At 40.3% G+C, this 16,609-nt stretch overlaps 1 protein-coding gene across 1 annotated transcript in view; it reads right to left on the bottom strand.

The window, feature by feature from the left end:
* LOC145895730 (uncharacterized) overlaps window positions 1-16,609 on the bottom strand; it is a 66,149-nt gene that overhangs the window by 12,940 nt on the left and 36,600 nt on the right. Inside the window, exons 2-4 of the mRNA XM_082984516.1 lie at window positions 2,749-2,922; window positions 2,307-2,681; window positions 2,070-2,229 (exon numbers count right to left, since the gene is read on the bottom strand). Of these exons, the coding sequence (XP_082840642.1) occupies window positions 2,070-2,229; window positions 2,307-2,681; window positions 2,749-2,922 (709 nt within the window). The remainder of the gene's footprint in view (window positions 1-2,069; window positions 2,230-2,306; window positions 2,682-2,748; window positions 2,923-16,609) is intronic.

Here is a 16,609-nt window from a genome sequence, read left to right as displayed (position 1 = left end):
TTATTGTAAGGCTTGTCAGAATTTCGTGGCTTTTACATTAGGCTTTATCAATAGTAAGTTTTGAAACAGATTTCCCTGCTACAAAATCTGTGAATCCGGTGGCGACAAAGCAACAGTGATCGTAAACATTTTGCTTACAAATTCAATTTGTCAGGTAACAGTGGCCATGTGGGACACCTAGAAATGTCCAACGACACATCGACAGCATGACAGCAAACTGGTTCGAGACTTTTATACCTGGGATTGTCATTTACTACAAGATGTTTACTTTTTTAAGTTTAGTTGAAGTTTATTTCGTCAACCCTGGTAAAAAACAAAGAAAATAGCAAAATAAGCTTAACGAATAAATACAATTTGTGACGAAAGCGAGAATTAATTCTAAAACGTGTGGAATGTGACGTCGAAATTGACTTTTCACGCGACTCCTCTTCCCAACTCTCGCCGTGGTCGCAGTGCTTTGAGTACCCACAAAGGTCTGCCCTTTGATTTTATGCCAATTGTTAAAAATGTAGGTATCACAACTCAGTACTACATGCCGTGTTGGGTGGTTTAGTGCAATCCCAAATAACAAATAAGTTCCACGCATGTCAACCTTGCAAAGGAAACGTCTGGGGAACACGGTACAAGCAAGAGTTCCAACTGTTAACGACCTTAAAGGTATTTCTTTAGTTATGTAATAGGATTTTCTAAATAATTATTATCACGTATAAGTCTTGCTCCAAGTTTTGCAAAATAAAACATTTTTTTTAGTGTTTTAGAATGAGCAATCTTGCATGCGAAACTAGTTTTACTCGCCACCACATCCCATAGTCAGTTTTAAACAATGGAGTGGAATTCCAATCTTCGAGATTTTGAGATTTAAGTACATTACAAACAGTTAACAAATGTGCAATGTGTCAAAGAGAGCGAACAACCTTCCATGATGATAAGCAATGTGATTGAAACTACCTAAGAGGTAATATCTCGCGATAAAAGTATTCAAACCAATCCGTAACGATATTACGGGGATCTTTGTGAGATGCGGCAGAGGTCATATCCACCCTAGGGTACCCGAATGCAACGCGCTTTGGAGGAATTAGTTGAACCGTGTGTTTTGTAGCAACGGAGTATGTGTAATGTGTGATGTCACTGAACATTGCCCACCCGAATATAACAACGTCTGTACAACGTAATCTTCCTACATGCAAAAGTGCTTTGAAGTGATCGCAATGGCGTCACAGACAGAACAAATATTTACGTTTATACTGGACTTTGCAAGTGAGTAAGTACATTTTGTTGGTAAGAATCTACAAACGTACGTAAACATATAAACCACTTATTTCCGACAAAATAATAAGTTATGTATTGTCACTTACGAAACACCACCACACCCCCTGTATGTAGTTGGTTGTTGTTGTTGTTGTTGTTGTTGAGCAGTCGTTCTTCACTTCCTCATCAACGCTGAAAATATTTCACTGTTTCGCGTTTATTTTATAATTAAAAACTTATTTAAATGCAGATAATATTTACTTACGACTCCTGTAGTAATTAAACAAACGTTTTTACCACACATACATGGGAATTCAGCGTAGAACTGACCCAAAATTACGAAAAGAAGTTTAACCTCCAAACACCTGCTGCACTCGACTGAAGCAAAAATGCCTCACACTGGATTTGTTACAACATCTTGTCATAACATCAATAGTATGTCAAGAAATATAAACAATACCAAAGATTCGCTTTATCCCAATTGGTTTTAAAACACAGTAGCTGAAGAACAGACAAACATACTGAAAACACTTTAACCGAACAACTAAAACTATCAACTGAGCATTGAGCAAATTTCCAATGATTGGTCGCTCATTATTGAAACACTGTTACGTCATAAAGGTTGCCGGCTTTTAGTGCCCAGATATGGGATGACTTGCATTTAAGGTCTTTTTTCGACTTCAATACTTTGTAATCGGATCAAAAATTTCTTTGACAGTAACTTACACTATTACAAGTCATAGATTTCTGGTGACTCAATGGATGTCAGTGCTTTCAAACAAACGAATAAACTAATGCTTTATCACTTACTAATGAAACTTGCCACAATCTTTGGTTTTCCCAGGTTGACAAAAACATTCGTCACTTTTATCGGGACAGTCGATGGCGTCATCACACACACTTGACCTTGAGATGATCATGGGGTCATTTGTACATTGAAAACATGAACGATGATTAAATGTCTGAGAACTTCGAATGTCTCTGCAAATGACACAAGTCCATTCTGTCTTATCTTAACAGGTAGGTATTTTTAACCAACCACAACAATTCACAAATACCTGACATCTCCATTCTCCGAGGTGTAACACAAATCAGATTTATCATCACAATCGGCAATGCCGTCCCATAGAAACATCTGCGGAAGATTGCATTTTCTGCCATTCCGAACACATTTGAATCCATGTCCATTATTCCAGTGTTGGAAAGCTGGGCAGTCATTGCAAGGATCGCCATCACAAAGAGTCGAACGTTTCCAACAAGCTAAATTCGGACACTGGAAGTGGAAGGGGCAGAGGTACTCACATGGGGAATTCCCCGGACAATGAGCAAGCTTTTCACAGAATTCATTTTTCGAGTTACAGGAATTGTTGGTTTGATCCATTGTGTTGTAACAGACCTCATTATCGTCGAAACAATTACAACGTGGTTTTGAACTAAATAAAATTAATAGATAATTTGCATCAACGAAATAAAAGGTCTTTTCAAAACTACCCGAAATACCCTTTATTTTTATTGCTGCACTGCTGAGGGAATTTCCCATTACAACCGCATTCATCACTCATATCAGGGCAATCTATGACGTCATCACAAACACTTGACCTTGAGATGATCATGGGGTCATTTGTACATTGGAAACACAATTGTTCGTTCAGGGATGAATAAGCACGAATATCTCTGCAATAACAAATTTGTTTATTGATTCAATTTTTACCACAAGCAACCAGTTATCGCCGTTCTATTTACTATTTATAATCATTAATATAAATAGCAAAGCTCATTTGAATAAAACTATATTGATCATTGCAACCGTTTTAATTTTGCCGTTTTCACTGCAATAGGAAGCGTGACGCCCGTAGACACACATATCCAATGGCGTTGGGTCAGTGCTGGTATGTACGCATATACAAAAAAAATCATTCAAAAACGAAATACCTGACATCTCCATTCTCCGAGGTGTAACACAAATCAGATTTATCGTCACAATCGGCAATGACGTCCAATAGAAACAACTGCGGAAGATTGCAATTCCTGCCATTCCGAACACATTTGAATCCATGTCCATTATTCCAGTTTTGGAAAGCTGGGCAGTCATTGCAAGGATCGCCATCACAAACAGTCGAACGTTTCCAACAAGATGAATTCGGACACTGGAAGTGTGAGGGGCATCCACCGTCACAAAGCGTTTTTCTAACACATTGGATCATTCCTTTGCAAAACTCCTTTACTCTGAGGGCGCATACTTTGTTTGGACGATTTAAGTAATCGTCAAACTTGTTGTCGCAGCTGCAACAAAAGTAATGTATTACGTCATATAAAAATTGTTTCGCTGGATTTGTGTTAGCAAATGTTTAAACATGAAGAGTCGTCATGGCTGATAATCTGTAAATGTTAGGTTTGGTTTTAAATAAACCTGATTAATGCCAACTATTCATGCACGACTGGGTATGCAAAGGTTGAAAGCTGATGTGTGGATGACAAAACACAACCTACGACTTTCCAATAATTTTACGTAACATCTGCTGACAAAATAACTGATACAAAGCAAATCGGAGCCAATATTATAAATTCTATGAGCAGTAAACAGTTAACCAGTGTTTTGTCCTAAAAGATCGCATCAGTGGAGCTTGGTGCGACTGATGCTGACGATCATGCCGACCATCCGGTCAAGCAAATACTTCTACTTTGTAGTGATCATACAGCCACCGTCATTTGTTGGGCACCAAACTAGGTGCATCCATATAGAGAAAACAAGGTGGAAGAAAATTATTAGAATCAGGTAATTTTTGGTGTCTAGAACTCTGTCAAGCAATGAGAAATATATCAAGTCACCCAAGCCCTTGCCAGGACTGCTTATATTTAAGGTTGAGTGGTTAAATGCCAGTGGCCAGCCCGTGCGCTATTTGATCCGTTTGCAACGGACGACAACCTTTAAAGCCCACTTTAACCCTGCTAATATATAACATTTTAAGCTGATGAAAGAAGAGAGTGGTGTAACGAAGTTTATTTCCTCCACATCACCTTACACTTTTGTTAGTTGTTGTTATTGTTTGTATTTCATTGTTTTCACCTCTCTTCCTGGCACCTTGTAATTTCACTGTTTTCTTTCGTTGGTACCACTTTATTTATTATATTGTGTTACCCACGCATATTGCTTTTAAGTCACGCACTTTACTTACTTTCACCACACTATTTTATCACCTTTTTCTCCCCTCCCTTTCATATTATTTCACGCTCCGCTTATTTTTGTATGCCCCGGATATGCCGCGTGACGGGAAGGCGCATCCTGATTGGTTGGTGGTTTTTGCTCAACGAACGATTTCTCCAAAACCGGAGAGTCTTCTTCTGGGCGTCGCGTTGTTGACATCTCTGGTACAGTGTTGTGTGTGAGTTATCAGGATCTTTTTTTTTATTATTCTCTAAAAAATGAGGAACGCTTCACGATTGCCAGTAACGTTATTTCCGCTGTGACGACTCCAGTCGGGCGTGTGAAACAGCATTGTGCAACATACATTGAAAGCAAAGCAAATTGCGTTGACATTGTCATACTTGGGCCTACTCCAGAAAAGACAATATACTGGAAATTGCATACAAAACAACGACCATATTATGTAACATGGGTTTTCCGATTTTTGCCATCGTTTATATTATTTCTATTTCTATTGCTTTGTGCACCTTTTGGTGTGATATATATTTAACTTTCGTTCGGCGCCAAAAATGTTTTACAGAGGAAACTAGTAATAAAGGCACAGAATGTTGCTTCTTTGTATTACCGAATAATACCACATGTGCGGTAATAATGCCTCGTGTTACGTAACAATGTGCCACGTGTTTTGTAACAATGCTCAATTTAAAAGCAACGTATTAAACTGGCGAACATGAAACTTTTAGTTTTCATGGTAAATTTTGCAAAAAGATTGAAAATTACGTTTATTTGAAATTTCGTAAGTCAACGCAAACTGTGATGCGATCGACGTGTTGGCCATCCCTGATATAAACCTTTACTTATTTTAGACTTACTCTTTGCGCCACCCACTGGCCACTTCTTACCTCAACAACATTATTGTTACGTGTGAACGCAAACAATGATTCCCTTGAAATATTAAAGTAAAAACACTTTGGAACGCGTGGGGTTTTGAAACTGTCTTATTTAAACCGACTTTAATATAAACTGTTTTTTTTTTTTTTTTGTAATCGTAAATTCCGCTTTTTTCCGCACCTTTCCTTGCTCTCCTCCATTTCCTTCCTTTCCTATTCTTGTGCAATACCTGTCGTCTGCAAATTTTTTCTTTGGTACCGGTATTGTTTCGCCTCTTGCTTTTCCTCCATTCTAGTGTGATATTCGTGGTAGCCTTGTGCTCATCAGAATAAAAATATATATAGATAAACTGTTCAAAATTGGTAATTTCAAATTAATTCAAACCCTGATAACATCATCTATTGGTTGGTAAACACTAATATAACGAATGTAATTCTATTTAAAAACAGTAAGCATCACACCTGAGTTACTATAGCTATACAGCAATGTATTCGAGTCTATCTATCAGCAGTGATTTCAAGCAGTATCAAGTTTTCGCCCTTAGATTTCTGTTTTATGATCTGTTGTGACAGACTTATTGAAGCCACTGAGCAAAGCCAGCCCAGCCCTTGCAAGGGCTGCTTTTGTTTTGAGAGGAGAGGTGAGCTGCCAGTGGCCACCCCGTGCGTTATTTGTGGAGACGCACAAAAACATAATATGCTAAACTACGCCCAAGCAGTAGTTTCCCGGCCTGTTGTTTCGGCCGGAAATGTGCGAGCGGTCGATCCATTCGACACAGACTCTAACCTTGATGTTGAGGTCCGATTCAACCCTGGGCTTAAGAAGCAAGAGCTGTACAAACTTTTGAAGCAGCTTAAAGTGAGCATTCGGGCTTTGGAGGGCGTTATCCCCTACCCGAACGGAAAAGTCGTATTTAACTGCGCTTCCGCAGAAAAGGCCAAAGAGCTATTAGAGCCAGTGGCAAGGCAGTCTATGCCAATGCGCACTGTGATGATGAGATCCGGGTGTTTTTGTCCAAAGTTCACCCGCGTATTAAAATGTCGGCAATTTTAAACTTTATGTCGAAGTACGCCCCGGTCAAGAAAGGGTGGAAAGTCTATGACGACGAAAGCGTCTATTGTGGCAAGCGCGTCATCATTATGAAGAGCTCTGTGTTGGCCCAAAACCATATACCTGAGCGCCTGCGTCTGGGCAAGAAAGTTATCGAAGCAACTTACGAAGGACAGCCCAAGAAATGTGATTTTTGTCACGAAATGGGCCATGTTAAACGCGAGTGCCCAAGTTTCGCAAAACATGCAGAAGAGCGAAAAGCGGCTGCAGCTGCAGCCAAAGACGCAGGTGCGCAAAACAAGCAAGGACAAGATAAGAGCGAGTCGGCGGTGGCGGGCGCAGGTGCGCTCGTCGCAACGCTCGACGAGAAGGCGCCAGATGCGGCTGATAAGGCCGTCCCAACGCATGTTGAGAAGGCTCCAGAAACGGTAGATAAAACCGTCACAACACCAGGTGTGACATCCGACGTCACACCTGTGAACAAGCAAGGCGTGGCAGCTGTTGCCACTGAAGACGTGCCGCCAACCGTGACAGCTGACGTCACGGGAAGCGGCGCGAAGTCTACAGAGGCACTCACACCCTCTAGCGCCGCAACGCGTAATTTTGGATTTAACAAGAAGACACCAGAGGCGGTACACCACAGTAAGCAGCAGCCCGAGTTGGCTGACACCGCTACAACGTCAACCAACAACAACAAGTCTTCAGAGGCGCAAGCACCCTCTAGCGCCCCAACGTCCAAAGTCACTGACAACAAGAAGACACCAGAGGCGGTACGTCGCAGTATCCTGCAGCCCGTGTTGGCTGACACCGCTACTACAACAATGGTTTCCAGTGATGAACCTGTCTCTATGACGCAACCAATGGCGTCATCCACCCCGAAGCCAATGAAGCGGGTCGACGAGGGTTTTATCACCGTTGGATCCCGCAAACGCAAGACCAGCCCAACACCGTCACCGAAAAAGAAGACATCATGCTGCCACACCGCATACACAGGCGAGCACAATAAAAGTTTATGTGACACAGCACATTTAAAATGTCGCTGTGGTAACTGGGCTCCCGATGAAGCTTATACTAGCCCATCTCGTTGCACCAATAAACGGTGCAATCGTTTACTTATCAGCTGCACTTGCGGTGTGTGCTATAACCTTATGCCCGTGGAGAAGGTTGTTTGTAATTGCAAAGCCATAATTCCCGACGACTTTAATGCAACTTTTTTGTAAACCCACCACCGCCACCCACCCCTTTTGTTGTTATTTTTTTATGAATACAATGGCGTCGTATTTGCGTATATGTACCCTTAATGTCAACGGCCTAGGTCAGGCACCCAAGAGGAGGGCCCTGTTTCAATACCTTTCCTCTTTGAACTTTGACCTTTATTGCTTACAAGAAACTCATTCTACTCCCCAAACCGAATCCCTATGGAAGTCTGAATGGACTTCCGGGCCCAATCCTCTTAAACTCGGTACCTTTGAAGGGCTCTGCCCGAGGAGGTGTCGCAGTTCTTCTAAACTCCTCCAGTCTTCAAATTCTCACTTCTGTTTCTGATTCTGCCGGTAGCATTATTGCTGCCGACATCTCAACCCTCACCCACACCTTCCACCTGGTAAATATTTACGCCCCCTCCGCCAAGAAAAACCATACCAATAACAATAACTTTTTTGATTCCCTGTACCCGTACTTAACCTCAACCCACCCTTTAATTTTTGCCGGTGATTTTAACTGCGTCCAAACCCAGCCCTTGATAAACACCCTCCCGTCCAAACAGACCTAGCCCCCCTTTAATTATTTTATTATCAACCTTTGACCTCAAAGACTCCTTCCGCACCCTTCATCCCTCCCTTTGCCAATTTTCTCGACGCGCCCCCGGCATCCAATCCCGCACAGATAGGATTTACATTGCCCCCCCATTAATCCCTAAACAACATTCCTTCACTTCATGCCCCTTTTCTGGCCACGACCTTGTCACTCTAACCCTTAACCTCATTTCTTCTCCCCCCAGGGGCAAAGGCTCCTGGAAGAACAATACCTCCACTTTCACCGACCCTCTCTTTCAACAAGACTTTTCCCTAGACTATTCCCTCTGGCAATCTCTGGCTCCCCTTCACCTCATCCCCATGGAATACTGGCTCACCCTCAAGTACAAATTTAAAACACTCCTACAAACCCACTCCAAACGCCTTTCCCAACAATACCGCACTGAATCCAAACACCTCCAGCAACAATTTGAAAACGCCAGAAAAATAGTCAATGATAATCCCACCCCACAAAACCTAGCTCATTTCCAGTCCCTCAAAAAGTCCCTCAATAACACCTACCTGTAAAGCCCGCTCTTCCCTCATCAAATCACTTTCCTCCGACCCACATTACAAAAACATAGCCGACAAATCCCTGTACACTCAGCTCCTCTCTACCCGCAAACATCCCCCAATTCTCGAATTACAAGACCCCCATGGACCCCCCTCTCAACCCCTAAGGAACTTCTATCCCACACTAGACAATTCTTCTCTTCCCTTTATTCCGATCAACAATTACCTCTTCCGCAACCTAATAATGAATTCCTTAAACACCCCTTAAAAACCATCCCTGACCAACTACGCGACACACTTTCAAAACCTATAACCCAACAAGAAGTCAAAAACACACTTCCCCTCATCCCCTCTGGCAGAACCCCCGGTCCCGATGGTCTCAGCATCGATTTCTACTCGCTCTGCTGGGACTTCATCGGGTCCGACTTAACCCTAGCCCTCAACTACGCCTATCTTAACGCATATACCCCCTTGGAATACAACCTCGGACACCTTACACTCATCCACAAAAAGAAAGACCCCACCCTCTTAAACAACTACAGACCCATCTCTCTCCTCAATACAGACCTCAAAATACTCCACAAGATCCTCAACCTCCGCATCAAACCCTTCATCTCTTCAATTCTCTCCCCCAACCAATTCTCCACACCCGGTAACAACATCTGACGCCACTTCCCTCCTTCGCGACCTTTACTATCACGCCTCCTTAATAAATTCGGACTCTTTCTTCATTTCACTTGATTTCCAAAAAGCTTTTGATTTTATTTCTTTCCCATGGCTTCTTCTCCAACAAAAACTTAGACACTTTCCCCCTCTCTTTACTGATTATCTTTCTGCCCTTCATTCTTCCGCCAATTCCCGGGCCTACGTCAATGGTTTCGCCACGATGGAGTTTCCGATCAGGAGAGGAGTCAGACAAGGTGACCCCCTTAGTTTGACCCTCTTCCTGATCGCCTTAGATCCACTTCTCGTTGCCATCCAAAACACCCCCGCTATCATGTCTACCCCCGTGCCATGCCGAAACACACCCAAGGCAATTGCTTACGCCGATGACGTCACCCTAGTGGTGGCAATCCCCGCCGATGATGTCACCCTAGTGGTGGCAATCCTTCATCCAATCCCTGGCATTAATTGACAACTTTAGTAAATTAACTGGTCTTAAATTGGTAAACCCCACCAAAACCGAAGCAATTGCCATCTTTCAACCTCCTATCGACGAACCCATTTTGAATCACATTAACTGGAATCGTAACTGTATAAACCCATTAAAAACACCCATCGGCGCACCCTCGGCTATAACAACGGCATGGCACACAAAAATTTCCTCTTTACAAACCCGCGCCACCTCTATAAGCAACCCCTTTCTAACTTTCGATTCGAAATGCATCCTTTCCAAAACTATGCTCTTACCCAAAATCTCTTACATGGCCAACACCTATCCCCTACCGTCCCGGCAACGCGAGTGGGTCGATGGCTTTGTCGTAGGCCGAAACAACCCTACTTTGCCCATTAACACCTTGGCAGCCCGCCGTGACTATGGCGGTTACGGCGCGGCCAACATCCCCCTCTATTCTGACCTTTATCTTCTCTCCCCTTTTAAAAAATATTATAAACATCGCATCCTGGACACCCCAACTACACCCCAACTTTCCCTCATTGAATACAACCTCGGACTCCAAATTTCTAAATTCTTCGACCTCCGGACACGTAACTTTCTCCCTCACGCAACAACACCCTCCCCTCATTATCAATACATTTACTCTTTAATAACCTCCATAAACCCCACAGAACAGGAACTCCTTTGCCCCAAATTGAAACCCCTCTACACTAGACCTACCAACACCTCTTCAAACCCCCTCAACCTGACAGATTGGACACAAATTCACAACCCTATTTTCCCTAACTATCTCAAAACCTTCAATTACCGCCTTACATACAAAATCCTCCCTCTTAAATGCCAACAAACCCTCCTTCCACTCGACAAAGACCCCCACTGTTATCTATGCACTTACCCCTCTGAAACCTTTTCACATCTCTTTCATAACTGCCGCACAATTCAACCCCTGTTAAATCTTGTTAGAAAAACCCTCAATTCCTTACTAAACTACACCGTTCCTTACTTTGACACCTCTTTACACCTTAATTTCCCAAAACTCCCCCAACACGATACCCCTTACGCGTCGACCCTAACAGCCCTTTTAAACTCCTCCTTAACCCACATCATTTGGAAAACACGTAACCGCATTAAACGCGACCCCCGCCCTTTGAACTCGACAAACCTCATCCGATCCTTTAAAACCTTTATATCTTTATGACTCACTTTACAGCGTTACAGGGAAAACCCCTCTCTCGAAGGCGTCCTGGCCGACGTCAAAAATTTCATCACCAAAAAATGGTAACCTTCTCTCCACCCCCCGCAGACAAACAACTACAGATCGATGTATTTGTTACAAGTATTATTTTTTGTGTATATTTTTTGCGTGTGCCTCCCCGTTTTTGTATTCTTATGCACTCTGTTCGCGTTATTGCTAACGTAACTGACCCATTCCCGCAATTTTCCTCTCTCCTCAAATTTTTCTATTTCTATTTTTGTGTAATACATGTCGTCTGCAAAATTCTTCTTCTTGTATCTTTATTATTCGCCTTTTTCCTTTTCTTGCTTGTAGTGTGATAATCGTGGTGGCCTTGTGCTCAACCGAATAAAAAAAAATGTTGCTTCTTTGTATTACCCAATAATACCACATGTGCGGTAATAATGCCACGTGTTACGTAACAATGTGCCACGTGCTTGGTAACAATGCTCAATTTAAAAGCAACGTAATAAACTGGCGAACATGAAACTTTTAGTTTTCATGGTAAATTTTGCAAAAAGATTGAAAATTACGTTTATTTGAAATTTCGTAAGTCAACGCAAACTGTGATGCGATCGACGTGTTGGCCATCCCTGATATAAACCTTTACTTATTTTAGACTTACTCTTTGCGCCACCCACTGGCCACTTCTTACCTCAACAACATTATTGTTACGTGTGAACGCAAACAATGATTCCCTTGAAATATTAAAGTAAAAACACTTTGGAACGCGTGGGGTTTTGAAACTGTCTTATTTAAACCGACTTTAATATAAACTGTTTTTTTTTTTTTTTTGTAATCGTAAGTTCCGCTTTTTTCCGCACCTTTCCTTGCTCTCCTCCATTTCCTTCCTTTTCTATTCTTGTGCAGTGCCTGTCGTCTGCAAAATTTTTCTTTGGTACCTGTATTGTTTCGCCTCTTTCTTTTCCTCCATTCTAGTGTGATATTCATGGTAGCCTTGTGCTCATCCGAATAAAAAAATATATATGTATATTGGTAATTTCAAATTAAGTCACACCCTGATAACATCATCTATTGGTTGGTAAACACTAATTTAAACGAATGTAGGGAACATATTCAAGTGCTTTCACCTCATGAAAGGACTGGTGAGGTTTTCAGGATAAGTGGAAAAGTTGGCCGGTTTCTCATCACTTCCGTCCCTGCAACCTATGTAAGGATGACCATCACAAAACCTCCAAGCCCCCACCTCCCTTCCATCATCGCAAGTGAACTCTGCACAAAACACATGAACGTAAATCGATACGAAATCAATCAAAATCTGAAAACCAACCAATATATTAAATTAATTGAGAGTTAATGATTTGCAATAAAATACTTACTTGCATCCCTTTTATACTGTGCTGAAGCAATTGTGATGAAGGAGAGCAGAATTCCAACCACCTTTAACCAATACCTGATAAAAACACAAAGAATTTATATCTTGGGGAATGACGTCATCATGGATTTTTGTGGAGTTTTACAACCTTTATGTTAAAGCAACGCTGCAAAGTTAAGTTAACTGGTAACCTTCAAAATGGCTTTTATATAAAATGTCGTCACTTTTTTATTTAAGGTTTTTATTCTCATCCGCTTGTTGCTCAATCGCTTAGAATAAATATTCAGTAGTTTTCGCTAAATCGACAGCTCAAGGAACTCTTCTTATTTTTTGATGAAACTTACATTGAAAGGGTTTTATTGTAATTTTTGGCAAAAACATATTTCTGATATAAATACAAATTGATTATTCACTTTGTTCGCATGCTAGGCCGAGTTTAACCTAACTCAACAAACCCTTGTCCCAGCCATGATAAGACTTTGCAGAGAAATAACAACATTAAATATTTAAAAAGTGTCCGCGCTTGGATTGACCGGGAGAATATTTATTTTCATTATTATGGCGCAAAATGTATGATTATTTATGGTTTTTCCGAAAAACGTTTAGGTATTTATTAAATTGGAGATAATTTAAACAGCTTACAAACCTTGCTCCCATTTTTAGTATGTGGTCAACAAGACGTATCCTGCCCTGATCCGTCTTAAATCCACCCTCTGATCAACCAACTACTTCTGCAACGACTTTATGATAAATTGTTTGTTAAAATAGATTTATTGCAGCCAAACTACCAACACCCGTATAAGATTGAAAAGTTTGTTTACAAATAAGCTGGCCTAGGTTTAAATCCGCACCCAATAGGCGGCAATTGAACATATCCACATGCTGCCGCACTAATATATGGATTTTACGCATTCTTCCTTTATATTCTGACATTTAAAACTGACAGTTTCTAATCCACTTTCTTCTCAAAGACTTCCCGTGAAACAAACGTCATGGTGTGAAATTAAAAAATCGAAATTATGACAAACGTTGAACATAGGATATCCTCGATTCATGCAGTCTACCATTGCACTCGCTTGTTCCGGGGTTGTAATACTAATGTGTTGAGATTCACGCAACTACCATTGACTCAAATATTTCTGTTCCTACTAACACTTCGTGAGGATTAGTAATAAGAACTATTCTTATCATAATTAACTGGTTCGTACACGTCAAGTCCTCACAATAAACTGCATTTCTTCTGCTTCTAATGAAATTGAAACATGTCTACATATCCTTGAGGTTGACTGTCAAACTAACCGTTGGCTGTTCGGTGAAACACATGTACCAAGGTGGTCTAACATGAATTTCTTACGTTGACTAATAGCAGGTATGCATTCATTTTGGTCTTTGGGAGACTGAATTCGGTACCATTACACATATTTATTACCCGTTTTAAATTTGGATTTTGCAGTGACAATGTTTAATTACATTACATACATATTTGTTGATACAACAGTTCTCATTGATCATTCAAGTTGTAATCGTACAAATTATTGTGTATATTTGATTGAATAAATCTCTTTTACAGTTAACGGATGTTTGTTTAAATCAACGCAGGCTGAACACGAGCCAATCCAAACTATTTGACATCTAAAGAATTCCTCCCGTCCCTGGAAAAACAAAACGTGGATGTGTAAAATGAATATATTTATACACTAAGGCATCCCAACCGCTGCAAACCTCACTTATATGCTCCGATGATATAATATTTAATATACTAAGACGCAACAAGCAAAACACAAGGTTTTCTTCCAACTAATTTAAAAAGAAAAGCAATGATAATTATGCGTGGGGATTTCTGTGGTCAACTCACCATCAAATTTCCTCGTTTTGACGAAATAAAATCCTTTCACCACCCTGCGACAATTTCGGTTTAAAAGTTAAAATAGCAGATAATATTGTAAAAGTTATTACAAAATATTCACAGGTTAGGCAAATTGTTTTGTGGTGGCGCGGATTAAAAGTGGATGTTGTAAAATAACTGTGTTGACTTCTTCTGTTTCGAAAAATGCATCGTAAAAAGTTGAAGAATTTGGGCAGTGTGCAATTTCAACGTTGGGGAAGATCTTACCTTGCATCCCGCAGGTTTTTATTTCAACACTCAGTGTTCCTCTTTAACAGCGTGTCATTGATTTCCTGCTCAGCATTCAAATATTTCCATCATCATGACATAGAAACCATCTAAACTATATGACGGCGATCTTTCTGGAATAATAAAACGTCGTGTCAAACAAATGCATGTATGCATATACTTTAAATGTACTGGAGCAGGAATAACGTGAAAATTGTCCTCATCCTACTACATGATTATTGGTGTATTCGGAATTCTGTGTTTTTTAACGCTGACAATTATAACTGACATTTCCTTGGCCATTTTCTTGCCTACGTCTGGTCAGCATCCTGGCAAAGACGTCGTTGTGTCAAATCAGTTATTAGATGCATGTTGAAAAGGTTTTTCTTATCATTTTCCAATTGAAGGTTTTATGTTACTAAAGATATCTTTTTATGCAAATACTTCCGGTAATTTAACAACCCATAAATATCGTGTCCCTTGCATGATAAATCCTTGAAGATGTTGAAGGGTTTTATCAGCTTGTAAACCCTTGTCTTGTTTCAATTCGCTCTCAAATGTTTTTTTTGTGTGCCATTTATACCACGGCATAGCAAATAATCTTTTACAATCGAATCTAAATATCCAACCCCATTCGTCCAAAACATTTTAACTCTCAGCAATAACATTAAATTACCCAGGAGACGTTGGTCGACAAAACTATTTTTACTTAACTTTAACAGGGTTCCAAAAAATTGCAGAGTTTGGTACGTAACCTATTTTCAAGAGATGTAAATTAATGAATATATGTTGTTGATTACCTACTTGGCAATGTGAAAATTCTTGCTCACTACGCGGATTGCCTAAAAAATCTATTTTTATCAAACCGTGGGATTGGTAACTTATATCACAACAAAAAGTTACGGTTATGAAAGGTTGTTAACATCAGAAGTTTACGTTCCAACCTTCCAAACATGTATGATATCAGTGATCATTCACATTCTTTCCAATCATCAAGAAACCTTTGTGAGGACAACACGGTAAAGTTGCTTTTCAATTATAAGAAAAAAGTCAATACCATAGAGCTTTCATCTATGTTCAAGGATGATTTGTGGTGCTGGATAGATGACAGCTCGAAACCTTTCTTCCTGTTCAACATTTAGGTCTTCACTGCAGTTTGACACATCCCGACTAATGAGGTCGCTGCTGTGTTGTTAAATTATGACATTACAACATAAATGTTGCGTAGATAAAATCATGCCGAACTTAACATTTATGTGCGGAGTGTGTGATTCTAAATTTTTTTTTTTAAGCCGAGTTATTTGTTTTAATAATTTAACTACTTTGAGGATACCATAGTGCCAAAGTTAAAAAGCACGAATCTACAAGAAAATCTTAAATACCGTTCTCGTGATGCAGTTGGATAGCTTTTTTGAATAAGTCCGTGCGATATTTTTAAAAGATCCGCGTGATAGAACTGGAAGAATCATCGCATTGTTATAATTTCCAATATGATATTTCTCAAGCTCACCACAATCCTACATGTGGGAGATGTGACTCATTTCAAGATTAAAATATAATCACAACAAAATGTAACTGAAACTATGCAACGGTATGTGAGGAACACCAGAAGAAACAAATCAGGAACAGATGCTCGGCTACTTGGAGTTATTTTCTCGTAGTTGTCTGACAAACGTGTTTATTTCGTTGTTAGCCTTCACCGTACTAGCATCAGTATATTGAAAAATAATAGATTTTGGTTCCAAATGGTCGTACTACTTTTTATTTGGATCAAACCACACAGCTTCGACAAGCAGAGTAACCTCACACACCCTTCAAGAGTTTGTTTCCTTATTGACATGTTCCTTCAACAGTTATTTTGTCGCAGTGTGCCCGGGTCCATTCCCAGCTAACACACAACGTAGTTTCGACATTTGCAACGTCGCAGCAAGGTCGTAAACACGTGTCACACTTAGATTTTATCAAAGTAAATGTTGCAAAACAGTTTTCAAGTTAACGTTGGAAAGCAACGTTTTGAAAAACTTTATTTCTACGTTGTGGATGCGTAAATTATAACGCAATGGCAACTTTGCCACGGAACGTTGGTAAATACCATTTTTTTACCAAAAAATTACGTAACAAATAACGTAATTCAAACGTTGTCTGTGTACGTTGGAAAAAAACCTATAT

This window comes from Ascidia mentula, chromosome 3 (genome assembly GCF_947561715.1).
Source record: "Ascidia mentula chromosome 3, kaAscMent1.1, whole genome shotgun sequence".
Lineage (NCBI taxonomy): Eukaryota > Metazoa > Chordata > Ascidiacea > Phlebobranchia > Ascidiidae > Ascidia > Ascidia mentula.
Note: the sequence above shows the minus strand (reverse complement) of the source record. Positions and strands in the feature narration are given on the sequence as shown.